Here is a 15,318-nt window from a genome sequence, read left to right on the forward strand (position 1 = left end):
CCTGCTCAGGATATATTGCTATCCTCAAGCTGGTCTATTATTTGGGGAGTTTTGGTTAACTTTTTATTTTCAGTTTCCAACTCGCACCCCATTACATTGAAAGAGCTGATTGTTTTAAATGGGAAAACATCTGGATGCGATTTTGATAATGGGGATTTTTAGTAACTCTGAAAAAATGCTAGTTCTAATGAACTGACACCCTATTACATTGGACAGTTATGAAAAAGTGCGAGTTTACCGCAAAACTCGCAATTTACCAAAACAGATACCCTATTACATTTGGCCCATAGTAATTGTATTTCATGGTACAAGGGGAAATTTCCAAATTATATTATAACCATTTCAACTTAAATCTTTTCTTAAAATATTATTACAAATTACATTGAAGAAAAAATAACTTACATTATTGTCCATGCTTTCAAATATTAACCCTCTGTTTATTTCATGAAGGCTTAAAAGAGTTCGGTTTGTAATGAAATGTTGAAAGGTGACAGCTTCAACATACTCTTGAAGACCTACAGAAAAAGACCGATTAAGTGTTACAGTATACATATTAAAGTGAATGGTATTATAAAACCAGAAACACTAGCATTTAATTTAAATAATTAAAAATGCATTATACATATAAGACAAAAATAAATGCAAAAAAGGAAAAAAAAATATATATATATATATGACTGTCTGATGCATCTCAATATGCATCCAGCAGTGGCGTAACGTGGGGGAGGTAGAGTAAGGTATGTGCCCTGGGCGCCGTCAGAGCGCCAACGCGTAGGGGAGCGCTGCGTGGTCCTGGATACCGGATTTCAAGTCAGTGTAGTGCGGTCCACGCTACATAGTACAAGCACTCGTACTACTCGCCAGCAGTGTGTTTGTTTTGGCAGCCAATGAGTAAGACAGACTCTCATTGGCTGCTGCACCAACTGCAGGAGCCGGGCTGGAGCTCACTCATGAACTCCGCCTTCCAGCTCCCGCAGTGGGTGATGGGAGAAACGTCATGACGTCTCTCCCATAGTGCAGAGGGGGACGGGAGGACGAGGGAGCGGACAGTGGCGGGCACGGCAGGAGCAGGGATTCAGGTGTTTTCTTTTTTTGTGTTTTTTATATAAGGGGCACTGCATAGAGGGGGAATACTACTTGGGGCACTGCATAGAGGGGGAATACTACTGGGGTCACTACATAAGGGGGACCACTACAGGGGGCACTGTAGGGGGACCACTACTGGGGGCACTGCATAGGGGGACCACTACTAGCAGCACTGTATAAGGGGCATTATTGGGGTCACTGTACAAGTAGCACTGCATAAGGGGCTCTACTACAGTGGGCATTGCAAGAGGGGCACTACTACTGGGGGCATTAAGGTGCATATGGAATGGAAAGACGACATGTCATGTTGACACCCCATTTTCCACTGGCCACACACACTGCGACATGTGACCACGCCCACTTTTTCAGAGCGCGCACATACTTAGGGGGGGGGGGGCCTCCATTTTTTTACTTGCTCTGGCTCCAAATGCCCTAGCTACGCCACTGCAAATTATCATCAGTGCATGTTATGTCCCGTGATGGATGGGGTTGTGGCTTGCAAGTTTTTGAAGCAAATATTCATACTCAATATAATACTGTAATACAGTGTTACATCTACAAGAGAGATTATTAATTATTAATAAATGCAGGAGTCCCATGTTCAATATAAAGGAGCCTACTTACCAAAGTAAATTTGCGTTAAATCCCCCAAAAACACACTTGGTGGATTTCTGCATATTTACAGTACCCCCTGAATGTATCTATCGGGAGACCACAGGAAATATCAGCGATATTTGCTGCGGCCCCCAGCTTTCGGTCGCAATAGCAGCCCCCATAGGTTTCTATTGCAAAAATCTATTACGAATTTATCAAACACCGGAATGCGATCCATTCTGAAGCTTCGCCCCAGTAGCTAACGCCAACTCTGTGAAATGAGAGCTTATGGAGCATCAAGTCGGGATACTCACCCAAGTATGTACATTTCATTTAGTCACAATTGTAAATCCTGTATAAGCTGTCCCAGCATCTCAGAAGTGCACATTCAGTTACATGCCTGTAATGCATGAGAAACTGGGTGTTTCCATTTGTGTTTGGGTGCATTTGCTTAAGTTTAATTTAGAGATGTGCTGGCTCGGTTTTATGATAAGCAAGCCCACCCAATCTTCATGGATCCAAATTAAACCAAGCGGCGGATCGGATTTGCCAACCTTGCTCGGATTCCAAATCGAGGCAAAACATCATCCTGGCGTCGGATTCTTATGGGTTTTGCATTCTATATAAGTCCTTCCCACGGTGATTCAGATGCCATTTCACACTGACTCCAGTCTGTGCGGTGTGCTAACGTGTCCAAAGATTCCAGTGCTGTGTCTATCCTCTCCACCTCCAGTGGCTGCTGCATGCTGTGTCCATCCACTCCCTGTGACCAGTGGCTGCTGCCGTGTCTATCCCCTCCCTGTGTCCAGTGGCTGCTGTATTGTGTCCATCCTGTCCACCTTCAGTGGCTGCTGCTGTGCTGTGTCCATCCACTCCACGTCCAGTGGCTGCTGCTGTGTCCATCCACTATTTTACTAGTTTAACGGTCACACACAGGGGTGCTGCAGTGACTCTGCAGGCTATACCCCACTGCGATAAAAACAGTGCGACTCCGCAGTTGTCATTTGTGGAAAAAGTAAAAAAAAATGTCCCGTGTGCGAAGTCCCCAGTGCATTTGTTCATGTACATATAAGCGCTGTGTCTCCACGTAGTGTGAGCTGAGAATTAAGAAAAAAATATATTTTCTATTGGTTTGTATTGTCTGTGTGCTGTCCCCCAAGCACAAACATAAAACGCTGTGTCTCCACAGCCAATTTATTTATTTTTTTTATTTGTTTTACTTTTATCAAAATATTTTTTGTGTGTGTATTATCCCTAATACACCTCATAAATGTACTACTGGGTGTGTTACCCAATTAAGGGGGGATAGTATGGCCAGCAGGTCAGCCTCCTAATATTTGTTAGTATAAAGGTGGGTACATATTAGACGATATGTCGCCTGATCCAACGGATCGGGCCCACATATTGTCGACATCAGCAAGTGTGTACGCAATATGTTGGCCCATGCGTGTTCCCGCAGGGTCGTTCATCACATCGACAAATCTGCCATACATGCTGCTCAATCTGACAATGTGATGAACAACCCCACGCATTTGAATGCAGCTGGTGAATGACATATCGTGTGGTCGTTCACCAAATCGCGCCGTGTGTATGGACCGCACAATATGTTGTCCGTCACATCGTGGGTTAGCTGGGTTCACAGGTCGTCTAAGATAGGTTGAGTTGGAGTTTGCTGCTCTACAGTGCAACTATTCATTTTCTTGGCTTCTCTGTCAACCCTTGTGAGGAATTCTTGGCTATTAACAATGTACTCTTATGGCCTTAAATTTAAATTTCTTAATCAATTGTAATTAATCAATGAATTAATGCACAACTTTCATACATTTTGGGTGCTTGTTTTTTAATAGCATTTTCCACTTTTCTGCATTGTTTTTTTATAGCAGTAATAAAATAATGATCAATTAATCAATCTCTTTTCCACTACATACTCTACCCCCCTTTACTGCTCTCGGGCCTCTGATCTAGTTCTTGATTGAAAACAATCAATAGCATTATATAGTTTATATTAAACCACCATCCTGTCTGCCACTGCGGTGCCGCTCTATTTCATAGATGTGCCACGTTGGAGGTTGAACTGCCACGTGTTTTTGCCGGCCACTGCTGCCAGCTAATATGTAATAAAAAACCAGCGCTCACAAATATTATATATATATATATATATATATATATATATATATATATATATACACATACATACATATATATATACACATACATACACACACACACAGCTTATTTAAAGCTAAACACAAAAATACAAAATTATTAAATTTATACGTAATAATAGTTGTGTACACAATAAAAAGTTATAGGTTATACAAAATATAATAAAAAAATGAATAAAGAGACGTAGAGTTCTATAGTAGTTATAATGTGCCTAATTCCGGTATACTAAGACAACAATAAACAATACACAGACTGTACACACAATGAAAATCAGCAATAGATTGTAAGGATATATGCAGGACTACTGTAGCTATTCCTTTAGGAAGTCAATTGTAAATGCCCTACACTGTAAAAACATTCAACAAGTCAGGATGCACGGATCTCCTTGTTCTGTTGCACACAAATTGGAAGTCTGAAGGAAATACAGATGCTGTGTGCACAAAGGTCAGGGACTAATGGCTTATAAATCCAAAGTGATAAGCATCACAGTGCAGCAGTACACCTAAGAAGGCAAGGCGATTTCAGCAGCTAGCTCGTTGCAACCTGTTGGCCTAAACTGGATGAAAAATGTGGGGTGGTCAAAATTGACGGGAAATTACTGAAAATGAATGTTATTGAGATTAATACTCTAGGAACAAAAACAAGCCCAAATTATGTTATTTTAGTTGTTTTTATCAATGAAAAAAAACCATCCAAAACCTGCGGGGGCGGTTTTGGCAAAACCAGATGATCAATTCGAACATGGGGGTCGGCGCACTAGTTTAGATTCATTCCACAATCTGTCAGACACAATACATAAAAACAAAATTTCACATAACCGCTAACATTTTACTATATTTATGAGATCGTAGTATATTGTGTGACTGTCACAGTGACTTCAGATGATATAATTAACATTTGTAACTGGTTGAATATGATGGCGTTACCCAGGTGAGATCAAGGACATGAGATGGTGAATACTTAGTAAGTACATTACAGCTAGCTGGCAGGAACTGGAAACGTTCATCATCACCAGATGAAATATTTTATACATCTTCACAGTTAAATCAGAAAGATAAACAGGCCTACATTGATTAATTCATGCAGATTCTACAGGTTTGAGTAATTTGTGTTAGAACTCATTGACTTGGGACAGAAATGTAACATTCGCATGTAGCACCAATATCATTGTATAAATAATTAGGAGAGCAGGTTTTTTAATATATATATATATATATATATATATATTTATCTCTCAATACGCAATACCTTTATCTCGCGCTGAAAAATAAGCAGAACCTCAAATCGGAACTCGTTAGTGGGCATCAAAAGATAACGCACAGTAAAATAGGTTTGAGGGCGCTGAGAAGATACAGATAATGAAATTTTCTTTGAACACACAATTAGTCAATTAGTATCTTAATGAGGTAAAAAAATATTTCTTTGATATATTCTGGTTCCTGGGACCATTAAGAGTTGTTTCTTCTTGTACAGTTAAACTACCACTGGAAGGATTCTCCTGTGCATACATTTGTTGTGGATTTAAAGCCACATTTGGAATACTGTTCTCTGTAGGAATTCATGGAGTATTTTGTCCAATGTAATATTTACCAATTTTGATTGTACCCCTGAAGTAGTCCCATGCTGGGAATGAAATGCACAGGGTCTGTTTTTGTGCCAAACTCCATCCACCACCAGTGAGGTTTTCTACCAGAGAGTTCACACCCTTAGTGGTGATGGTGTGAAGTTACATCAACCCCACAAAGGCATTGGGCATTGGTTACCATTGTGTCTGATGTAAGCAAATTTTATTGAGTCAAAAAATAACTTTTTTATAAAGAATAAACAAACAAGGGGCCTTTCAGCCATGTTTTTCAGTGAGAGGGTGTAATTCCAGAAAGCTTCAGAAGAAGAAACCCAGGAACCAGAATATATCAGACATTTTTACCTCATTAAGAGACTAATTTATTAATTGTGTGTTATAATATAACACACAATTATTAATTTCTCACACAATTGGAATAATTTGTTTTATATATATTTCATTTGGTTTCAGTATATTATGTCGACCGTGCCCATAGTGATGTACATAATGTTGTTATTCTTTTTTTTTTCAATCTATTTTGTTGGTGTAGATCCTTTTTACTAGCAGGAATAAGGCACACACCTATAGCCCAACTGAATGTAATCAAATTACAGTGCATCCGGAAAGTATTCACAGCGCTTAACTTTTTCCACATTTTATGTTACAGCCTTATTCTAAAATGGAATAAATTAATTTTTGTCCTCAAAATTCTAAATACCCCATAATGACAACGTGCAAAAAGTTTGAGATTTTTCAAATTTAATAAAAAAAAACTAACAAATCACATGTACATAAGTATTCACAGCCTTTGCCATGAAGCTCAAAATTGGCTCAGGTGCATCCTGTTTCCACTGATCATCCTTGAGATGTTTCCTATTTTAATTGGAGTCCACCTGTGGTAAATTCAGATATTTGGACATGATTTTGAAAGGCATACAACTATTTATATAAGAGCCCACACTTGACAGTGCATGTCAGAGCACAAACCAAGCATGAAGTCCAAGGAATTGTGTGTAGCCCTCCGAGACAGGATTGTCTTGAGGCACAAATCTGGGGTTGAGTACAGAAAAATATCTGCTGCTTTGAAAGTCCCATTGAGCACAGTGGCCTTCATCATCCGTAAGTGGAAGAAGTTCGGAACCACCAAGACTCTTCCTAGAGTTGGCCGGCCGTCTAAACTGAGCGATCGGGAGAGAAGGGCCAGAGTCAGGGAGGTGACCAAGAACCCAATGGTCACTCTGTCAGAGCTACAGCATTACTCTGTGGAGAGAGGAGAACCTTCCAGAAGGTCATCCATCTCTGCAGCAATCCACCAATCAGGCCTGTATGGTAGAGTGGCCAGACGGAAGCCACTCCTTAGTAAAAAGCACATGGCAGCCCGCCCGGAGTTTGCAAAATGCACCTGAAGGATTCTCAGACCATAAGAAACAAAACTCTCTGGTCTGAAGAGACAAAGATTGAACTCTTTGGCATGAATGCCAGGTGTTATGTTTGGAGGGAACCAGGCACCGCTCATCACCAGGCCAATGCCATCCCTACAGTGAAGTATGGTGGTGGCAGCATCATGCTGTGGGGATTTTTTCAGCGGCAGGAACTGGGAGACTAGTCAGGATAGAGAGAAGATGAATGCAACAATGTAGAGACATCCTGGATGAAAACCTGCTCCAGAGCGCTCTTGACCTCAGACTGGGGCGACGGTTCATCTTTCAGCGGGACAAGGACCCTAAGTACAATATCAAAGGAGTGGCTTCAGGACAACTCTGTGAATGTCCTTGTGTGGCCCAGCCAGAGCCCAGACTTGAATCCGATTGAACATCTCTGGAGAAATCTGAAAATGGCTGTGCACCGACGCTTCCCATCCAACCTGATGGAGCTTCAGAGGTGCTGCTAAGAGGAACGGGGTGAAACTGCCCAAAGATAAGTGTACCAAGCTTGTGGCATCATATTCAAAAATACTTGAGGCTGTAATTGCTGCCAAAGGTGCATCAACAAAGTATTGAGCAAAGGCTGTGAATACTTATGTACATGTGATTTCTTAGCTTCTTAAATTACTAAAATCTAAAAAAAAAAAAAAATAAACAAAAACTTTTTACACGTTGTCATTATGGGGTATTGTGTGTAGAATTTTGAGGTAAAAAATTTATTTATTCCATTTTGGAATAAGGCTGTAACATAACAAAATGTGAAAAAGTGAAGTGCTGTGAATACTTTCCGGATGCACTGTATATCAAACCCTCATTAAAATTATATATACATACATATATATACACACACACACACACACACACACAATGCTGAACAGCACTCATTCAATGATAATAGTTCAGGTGCCGCAGTTCCATAATCAATAAATAAAAATAGTATCCAATGCTTGCGCACAGAACAAAAGACTAGCACACTTCTTAAGATGCAAAAAAGACATAATAGTCATAGTGTATTGAATAGAATTACAGTATGTAGCAATCCACAAAAAGCATGTCACTTCTAATGAAAACGGCAATGGTAACTAGTTGAATGGTCCAGAATAAACACTTGGAGTATATAATACATGAATAGCATGGACCAATGACAAACGGTAGTATACTCATCTATAGTCTGGTGACTTAAAATGTAGTGAGTGGTATCGGCCCGACGTCCGTTTCGGTGTGCCCATGATGACTGTCATTTTTAAAATGTTGAATTTCACCTGCATTTGTGTGTGGTGCATTTAAACTTCTAAAAATTAACATGCAATATAATGTAGCTATAGAACCATGTGTCTGAATAGGCTAAAGTAGCATTCATAGTTTCCATATTATATGGTCAAATCTTTGTCTGAGCCCCTTCATTCAGTGAAAACTTTATGGTTTTTGCCTTTATCTTGACATCTTGCATTGTATTTGGTGAACTTGGGGGAGTTTCCTTTGCACATCATACCTCTAAGACAAGGCACCATGACATAAGAATGTCGACCTGTTTTTTCTTAATTTTTAGGGTTAGGTTAAAATAATAATAAAAAAATGTTGACATTCTGGTGTCGATATGTTAAATGTCAACATGCTGAATGTCATTTAAACCATGTCAACATATTGGTTGTCAACAATGTCTAGGCAAAACAAAATCCATGATCAGTGTCTATTCAGGGCTAATTGGATAGCCCCGGCATAATTGGATACCTGTCAGGATGCAGCAAGGGATCAGCCGCTACTCAACTCTGCGTTGGCGTCCTTGGGCTTAGGTGTTCAGTCGCTGGGATTGGAGGTGAGTGGTGTCTGAGTATTCTCCCCGCTAGGGCTTCCGTGCGTGCATCCTGGTTCCGGGGTGCTGAGGATTGGGCGCAGCCATGTTGGTCCATATCACCTGACGAGTCTCTCTCAATGGTAGTCCTGTGGTCACTCAGCTGATCCTCTGATTCAATGACCAGCTACCTAGGGGTATTTTAGTCTGACTCCAGGAACAGGAAACTGCTGTTCAACTTCGCTGTTCCACTGTGTTACTCACCAGTGCTTCTCTGTGTGTGACTTTAACTCTCTCAGAACTTAGGAGCTCATTCAGACCCGCTTGCTAGATGTGTTCTTTCGCACCCAGCGTATGCAAATCCAGCACGGCAAGCGATCGCACAGCAACGCATAAGCATGCCCACTATGTCTTGGCGTGCAATCACTTGAGTAGGCAGACACCCACTAATGCACATCATCTCCAGGAGGTGCATGCAAGCATCGGTACATCGGGTACCATCGGAAGCGAACGCATCGCTTTATGTTGACTATACTCTACCTCAAGCACTGCTATCACTTCAGTGTAAAAAAACAGCCAGGTGACGTAGACAATGACTCTTCCCTTTAATTATGCACACCTCTGAAACGGCATTGAAACACTTAGGCACGCCTGCGTTCGCACCTCTAATCCCCCATTTCTAGTGGCCCTCCCTTGTCACTACCCACAAATGGCTTCTCCTGTAACTCACTCTGCTGGGCAGTCTATGCGCAGCAAGTGAATGCTTCCCGAGCATTCACATCTGGTTCGCGCACTGCGATGCATAGGCATGCACAGAATGCGAACATCAGCCAGCTACGAGCGAACGCTTCTTAGCGTCCTGGTCTGAATCAGGTCCTCAGTGTTTCATGTTACTATTCCTGTGTGTCTTTTAGTGTGCTGCTTAGCTCTACTGCAGCCCCCCTGAGTTACCGTGGTGTCAGCTTTCATGCCAATTACTAGTTAGCTCTCAGCTGGACCTCTAGCAAGTCTGCACGTCATCTCCTGTGTTCAAGTACTCAGTTCATCTCCTGTTTTCAAATATTCACTCTAATATAGTTCCGGTCTTCCTGACATTCCAGGTACCTGTCCTGAGGGCAGCGACCTGTTCACTTGGTGCAGCGAAACCCATATTCCAACTGGGGGGGGGGGGTCACCGGTGAAGACCACCAAGTGAGTTAGACTCTGCTACTCTGGGCAGGTCTAGTCAAACCTGGGTTTGGCCGCAATCGGGAGTCCTAGCTGTCACTCACCTGCTTATTCCCTAGCCACCCTACCCCCTGGCTTTTCCCATATGGTACGTGACAGTTTGAACAGCCCAAATATGCAAGCCGCCAGGTTCCAGGGTGAAGCGAGTTTTCAAGATCTACTCCTTCGTGTGACTGCACAAGAGACAGCCCAGCAACCCATGGGTCTACAGTTACAAGAATTTTTTTTCTCAATTAAGTTCCATTCATTTTGTTGCTGCCACTTCATCCCCATCCTCATCTCAAGTTCCGTCCATAAATTCTTCTAGGCCTCTTCCTCCTGAGCCTAGTTCCCAAGAAATTTTTACTCCGACTGCATAATTCCTTCCTGACTGTACAACCAAACCTACCAGTAGTCCCCTGGCCTAGGAATCCTCCAATGTCTGTACTCCGGTACAGTTTACAAGTTTCTACCAGCTTCTAAGGCAACTTCAAGATCTCCTCTCTAAATTTTTCCAAATATTTCCCAAGCCGTCTAATGCTATCCATTTCAATTGTGCCACCTGTAATTCCTTTCATGCGAGATAAAGTAAGACATTATAGCTTCCAACTGCGGAAGCTTACTGAGGCAGAACGACAGGGATGCCAGGAATTTTTTCTTTGCTTATATTGTGGAAAAGAGGACCATTATATTAAAGGACTGTCTCATTCATCAACCCAGTAAGGAAAATTACTGTAAAACTTACTATGTCAACACTCTTTGTTCCAGCCCGCAGCCTTCTGCAGCTTCTCTTTCTTCTGCTCAGGGCAAGGAGGTGACGTCGTATCCACAGGATAAGGTTCGAGTTTACGATTGGGGTCCTGTTACAAGACGCTTCCACTCTCGTCTTGGTAAGTTAGGCAGAATATTCCAACCGCAATGTTAGTATATCTCATCCAGTCTGTTCCGGTCTCAGGCTGGGTAAAGCTTCTTCTAGTTCCAACTCTGGTGACGATTGTGTTTCTCGCAGTTTCTGTAGGACGTCAGTTTCTTTAACCATGGAAAAATTATTTGATTTAAAGGTTTTGGAGGAGACATCTGAGCAAACATCTTCCATGGGCAAATCCATTCAGCTAACTCCAGGAAGCATTCCTGTGTTCTCACCATCAGAGGGGGTTTCTACTTGCTTACCCCAGGAAGGGTCGCAAGCTTCTCACCCCAAGAGGTTATCTGAAGTTGTACCCCAGGAGGGGTTTCCAAGTGTCTTACCCCAGGAGGGATCTTCTGATGTTATACCTCAGAGGGTTTTTTCAGTATCGTACCCCAGGAGGGGTCTCAAGTTTCTCACACCAGCAGGGGGGACGAAAGTTTATCATCCCAAGAGGGGGTTTCAAGCCTCGTACCCCAGGAGGGGGTCTCCGTTTCAAGTTTTATACCCCAAGAGGGAGTTACTAGTTTTTTACCCCAGGAGGGGGTCTCAGGTCTCTCACCCCAGGAGGGGGTTTCTAGTTTCACACACCAGGATGGGGTCTCAAGTCTCTCATCCCAAGAGGGGGTTTCAAGTCTCGCACCCCAGAAAAGGGTCTCGAGCTTCTCACCCCAAGAGGGGGTTACAAGTTTCCCGCCCCAGGAGGGGTTTTTGTTTTGAGTTTCACAACCTAAGAAGGGGTCTCAGTGTCGAGTTTAATTTCGAGTTTCACGACCCAAGTGGGGGGCCTTCATTTCGAGTTTCATACCCCAGGATGGAATTTCAAGTATTGTACCCCAAAAAGGGAATTTCAAGTCTCACACCCCAGGTGGAGCTTTCGAGTGTTGTACCCCAGGAGGGAGTCTCAAGCTTTTCACCCCAAGAGGATTTATCTGAACTGGTACCTCAGGAGGGGTGTTCAAGTGTCTTACCCCAGAAGGGGGTTTCAAGTGTTATTCTTCTGAAGTCTTCAAGCGTCTCTCCCCAGCAGGAAGTTTCAAGTGACTTGTCCTTTCCAGTCTGTATGTCCACTTCGTCTGAAGTATCCATTTTTCAGAAAGGAAAGGGTATAATTCATCTAATCTTTTTCCTGAAGACAAAACTAGTTAAACAGCGAAAGCTTTCAACAGCAAGCAAATTCCCCGAGGTGCAGATAAATGCTTGGAAGGTCTAACATTCGTGTTTACAAGAGTTTTGGAGTCCATAACGAAAAACGAAGCAAATACATTAATAGAAGGCTATGGAGGAAAAGCCTGAGAATATTAGCAGTAAGATCAATTACCTCATCATGGGTTGTGATGGTGGTGAGTCCAAATGAAAGGGCAAAGGGCATAGGGACTAAAATTATAGATGAAGACTGCTTATTTTGAATAAAAAAAAATACCTTGTTCAACAGAAAGTCATCTTTAGAGCATTTAATCTCAGTGGACAACAAATTGTCTAATACTATCTTGTCACTGGGTTCTACCCATTCTAGTGCTCTTCAAGGTTCACCTTCTCTAGTTCCAACAGTTTGTGATGTCTCCAGTCTCAATTCTGCCTCGTTTAGATGTTCTAAGGCTTCTTCAATTAATACCAACTCCAATTCTCCTGAATCTCAATCTGGTTCTTCTGTTGATTTGAGTGATGAGCTTCAATCAAGTTTAGTTGAGTCACCCAATCTTCGATCTAAGGAATCGCTAAGTGGTTTTGTTTCTAAAGAGAATTCTATAACTCAGGACTTGTCTGACGCATTAGTGCCTATAGTCTTCGATGGAGAAGTGCCCCAATACACCGCATTACTTAAGCACTATGACAAACTAATGAAAACCGATCCGTCTTGTGGTATCACTTCCACCAACCTTGTCAAGTTTCTCATCATGAACTTCAGAGGAAGAGCTTTGGAGTGGGCTAACCCATTTATTGAGTCCAAGGATCCAATCCTACAAGATGTGATGGCCTTCAGTACAGCTCCGATTAAAGAATATGCTCATTTGGGTCTTATCATTTGGGTCTTAACTTGGGTTAACTTTTCTGACAAAGGTTCTAGTTTGACTTCACCACCTTTAGACATCAAACTCAGATATATCGCTTTACTCCCTTTACAAGACAATAAGGTACAGGATCTATCAGTTTGGAAGAAAAAAACATCCTTTTGTACTAGATATCAACTTAAGATTGTTAAATCTATAAGTTCCTCATACCAAGTCTTAAATATGTTCCTGGAATCTTTTGCTTCAAGTTTTCTCGTTTTTTTCTGGTGTCTCAAGTATTGAGTTGTTGAAGTTTTTCAGTGCACTTCTTGGTGCCCGGAGTCCACCCTGAAAGGGGAAGAGGGGTACTGTGAGGATGCGGCCTGAGATCGTCAGCTACTCACCACTGTGCCGGCGTCCTTGGGCTTAGGTATTCAGTCGCTGGGAGTGGAGGCAAGTGGTGTCCAAGTATTCTCCCCGGGGTCTGCTAGGGCTTCCGTGCATACGTCCTGGTTTCCGGGCATGGGCGCAGCTATGTTGGTCCATATCACCTGACTATTCTCTCCTAATGGTAGCTGTAGTTTCTCAGCTGATCCTATGACCAGCTACCCAGGGGTATTTTAGTCTGACTCCAGGAACAGGAAACGGATCTTCAACTTTGCTGTTCCAGTGTCTGTGTTACTGACCAGTGCTTCCCTGTTATTTCCTTCAGAGAGTGTTGCTTCAGCCTACTCACAGTTCTCCAGTGTTATTTGTATCAGCTTCCATACTAATTTTCTGTGTGTGACTTTAACTCGCTCTCAGAACTTAGGGCCTGATTCAGAGCCGTTCGCAATGTTGTATGCAAATTGCGTAGGCAGTGCTATCACACAGCAATGTATTAGCAAGCCCAAAATTTCTTAGAGCGATCACATAGTGTATGCAGACAGCCACCAGCCTGTTGCCAGATGCCCACTTTTGCACATCATCACTTGAGGTTGATCATACCCTGCCGCAAGCACTTCAGTGTAAAAACAAGCCAGGTGACTTGTACTGTGATGCAGTCTTTTAATTATGAACACCTCTAAAACGCCGTTGAGATGCTCAGGCACGCCTACATTTGCACCTCCACTCTCCGGTTTTTAACGGCCAGCCCCTGTTACCACCTACAAACGGCTTCCCATCACTCACTCTGCTGGGCTGACTATGTGCTGCGAGCGAATGTATTGTGAACTTTCGCTAAGGCATGCACTTGCGCACTGCAATGCATGCATACGCACACTGCATACCATCGGTAGCAGTGAGAGTATACATCTTAGCGAGCGGGACTGAATGGTGTAGAAACACTCAGGCATGACTGCGTTCGCACCTCTACTCTCCCATTTCTAGTGGCCCTCCCTTGGCACCACCCACAAACGGCTTCTCCTGTCACTCACTCTGCTGGGTAGTCTATGCTCAGCAAGCGAATGCTTCCCGAGCATTTGCATCTGGATCTGGTTCGCGCACTGCAATGAGCAAACGCTTCTTAGCGTCAGGGTCTGAATCAGGTCCTCAATGGTTCATGTTACTATTCCTGTGTGTCTTTCAGTGTGCTGCTTCGCTAAATTGCAGCCTCCCTGTTTTCATGCTAATTACTAGTTAGCTCTCAGCTGGACCTCGAGCAAGTATTCACTTCATCTCCTGTGTTCAAGTACTCAGTTCATCTAGTGTTCAAATATTCATTATAATATAGTTCCGGTCTTCCTGCCACTCCCACGTACCTGTCCAGAGGGCCACAACCTGCTCGCCTGGTGCAGCAAAACCCATATCTCAACTGGGGGGGGCGGTCACTGGTGAAGCCCACCAAGTGAGTTAGACTCCGCGCCTCTGGGCAGGTCTAGCCAAACTTGGGTTTGCCCGCAATAGGGAGACCTAGCTGTCACTCCCCTGCTTATTCCCTCGCCACCCTACCCACTGGCTTTTCCCATACAGTTCATGACAATACCGGTCTTATCATTAAGTCTCTGTACATATTTGCTATATACCCCCAGGAAGACTAACATATTATTTTAAATATTTTTATCTCATTTTTAGAAAATCAATCATTAAAAAAAAATTAATAATACATTATCTCATTATTAATCCATATATAAAAGTATTTTTCCATAAAGATAACAGAAAATAGATACTAATCACAGCGCTACACCAATTACAATGCTTAATGTCCAATAAATATCTCTTGTGGATTTCTTTCCACTATACATTTATGTGTTCATGGTGGCAGCTCTATGTTTCTCCAGTGAGACCGTTGTTGTAGAGTCCCAAAAAGATTATGCAAGACAAAAAGTGAAAAACTAGCGCCTCAGTGTATTATTAAGATAAATAGAGTCAGGTGAAGGGTAATTTATATGTGTACCATATGAAATATCAAATTATGCATGTAATGATTTTACTTTGTCCAAAGATCCTGGAAGACCGATATATCCCCTTGCCTCCACTTCCCTCTGGGTATGTGGTAGTGCATTTAATTCAATGATCACATGCATATAAAGGAAATGAAAGTACTCATAGTGTAGTATTATTGAAACATTTATGACATACAACACACATACATAAAATTACTTTTCAGA

At 42.4% G+C, this 15,318-nt stretch overlaps 1 protein-coding gene across 1 annotated transcript in view; it reads right to left on the bottom strand.

The window, feature by feature from the left end:
• The window catches only part of TSNAX (translin associated factor X), a 162,207-nt gene that overhangs the window by 24,000 nt on the left and 122,889 nt on the right, over positions 1–15,318 (bottom strand). Inside the window, exon 6 of the mRNA XM_088457419.1 lies at positions 403–515. Coding sequence (XP_088313545.1) covers positions 403–515 — 113 coding nt within the window. The remainder of the gene's footprint in view (positions 1–402; positions 516–15,318) is intronic.

The sequence above is a fragment of the Taudactylus pleione genome, unplaced genomic scaffold (assembly GCF_031769625.1).
Source record: "Taudactylus pleione unplaced genomic scaffold, aTauple2 ptg000760l, whole genome shotgun sequence".
Taxonomy (NCBI): domain Eukaryota; kingdom Metazoa; phylum Chordata; class Amphibia; order Anura; family Myobatrachidae; genus Taudactylus; species Taudactylus pleione.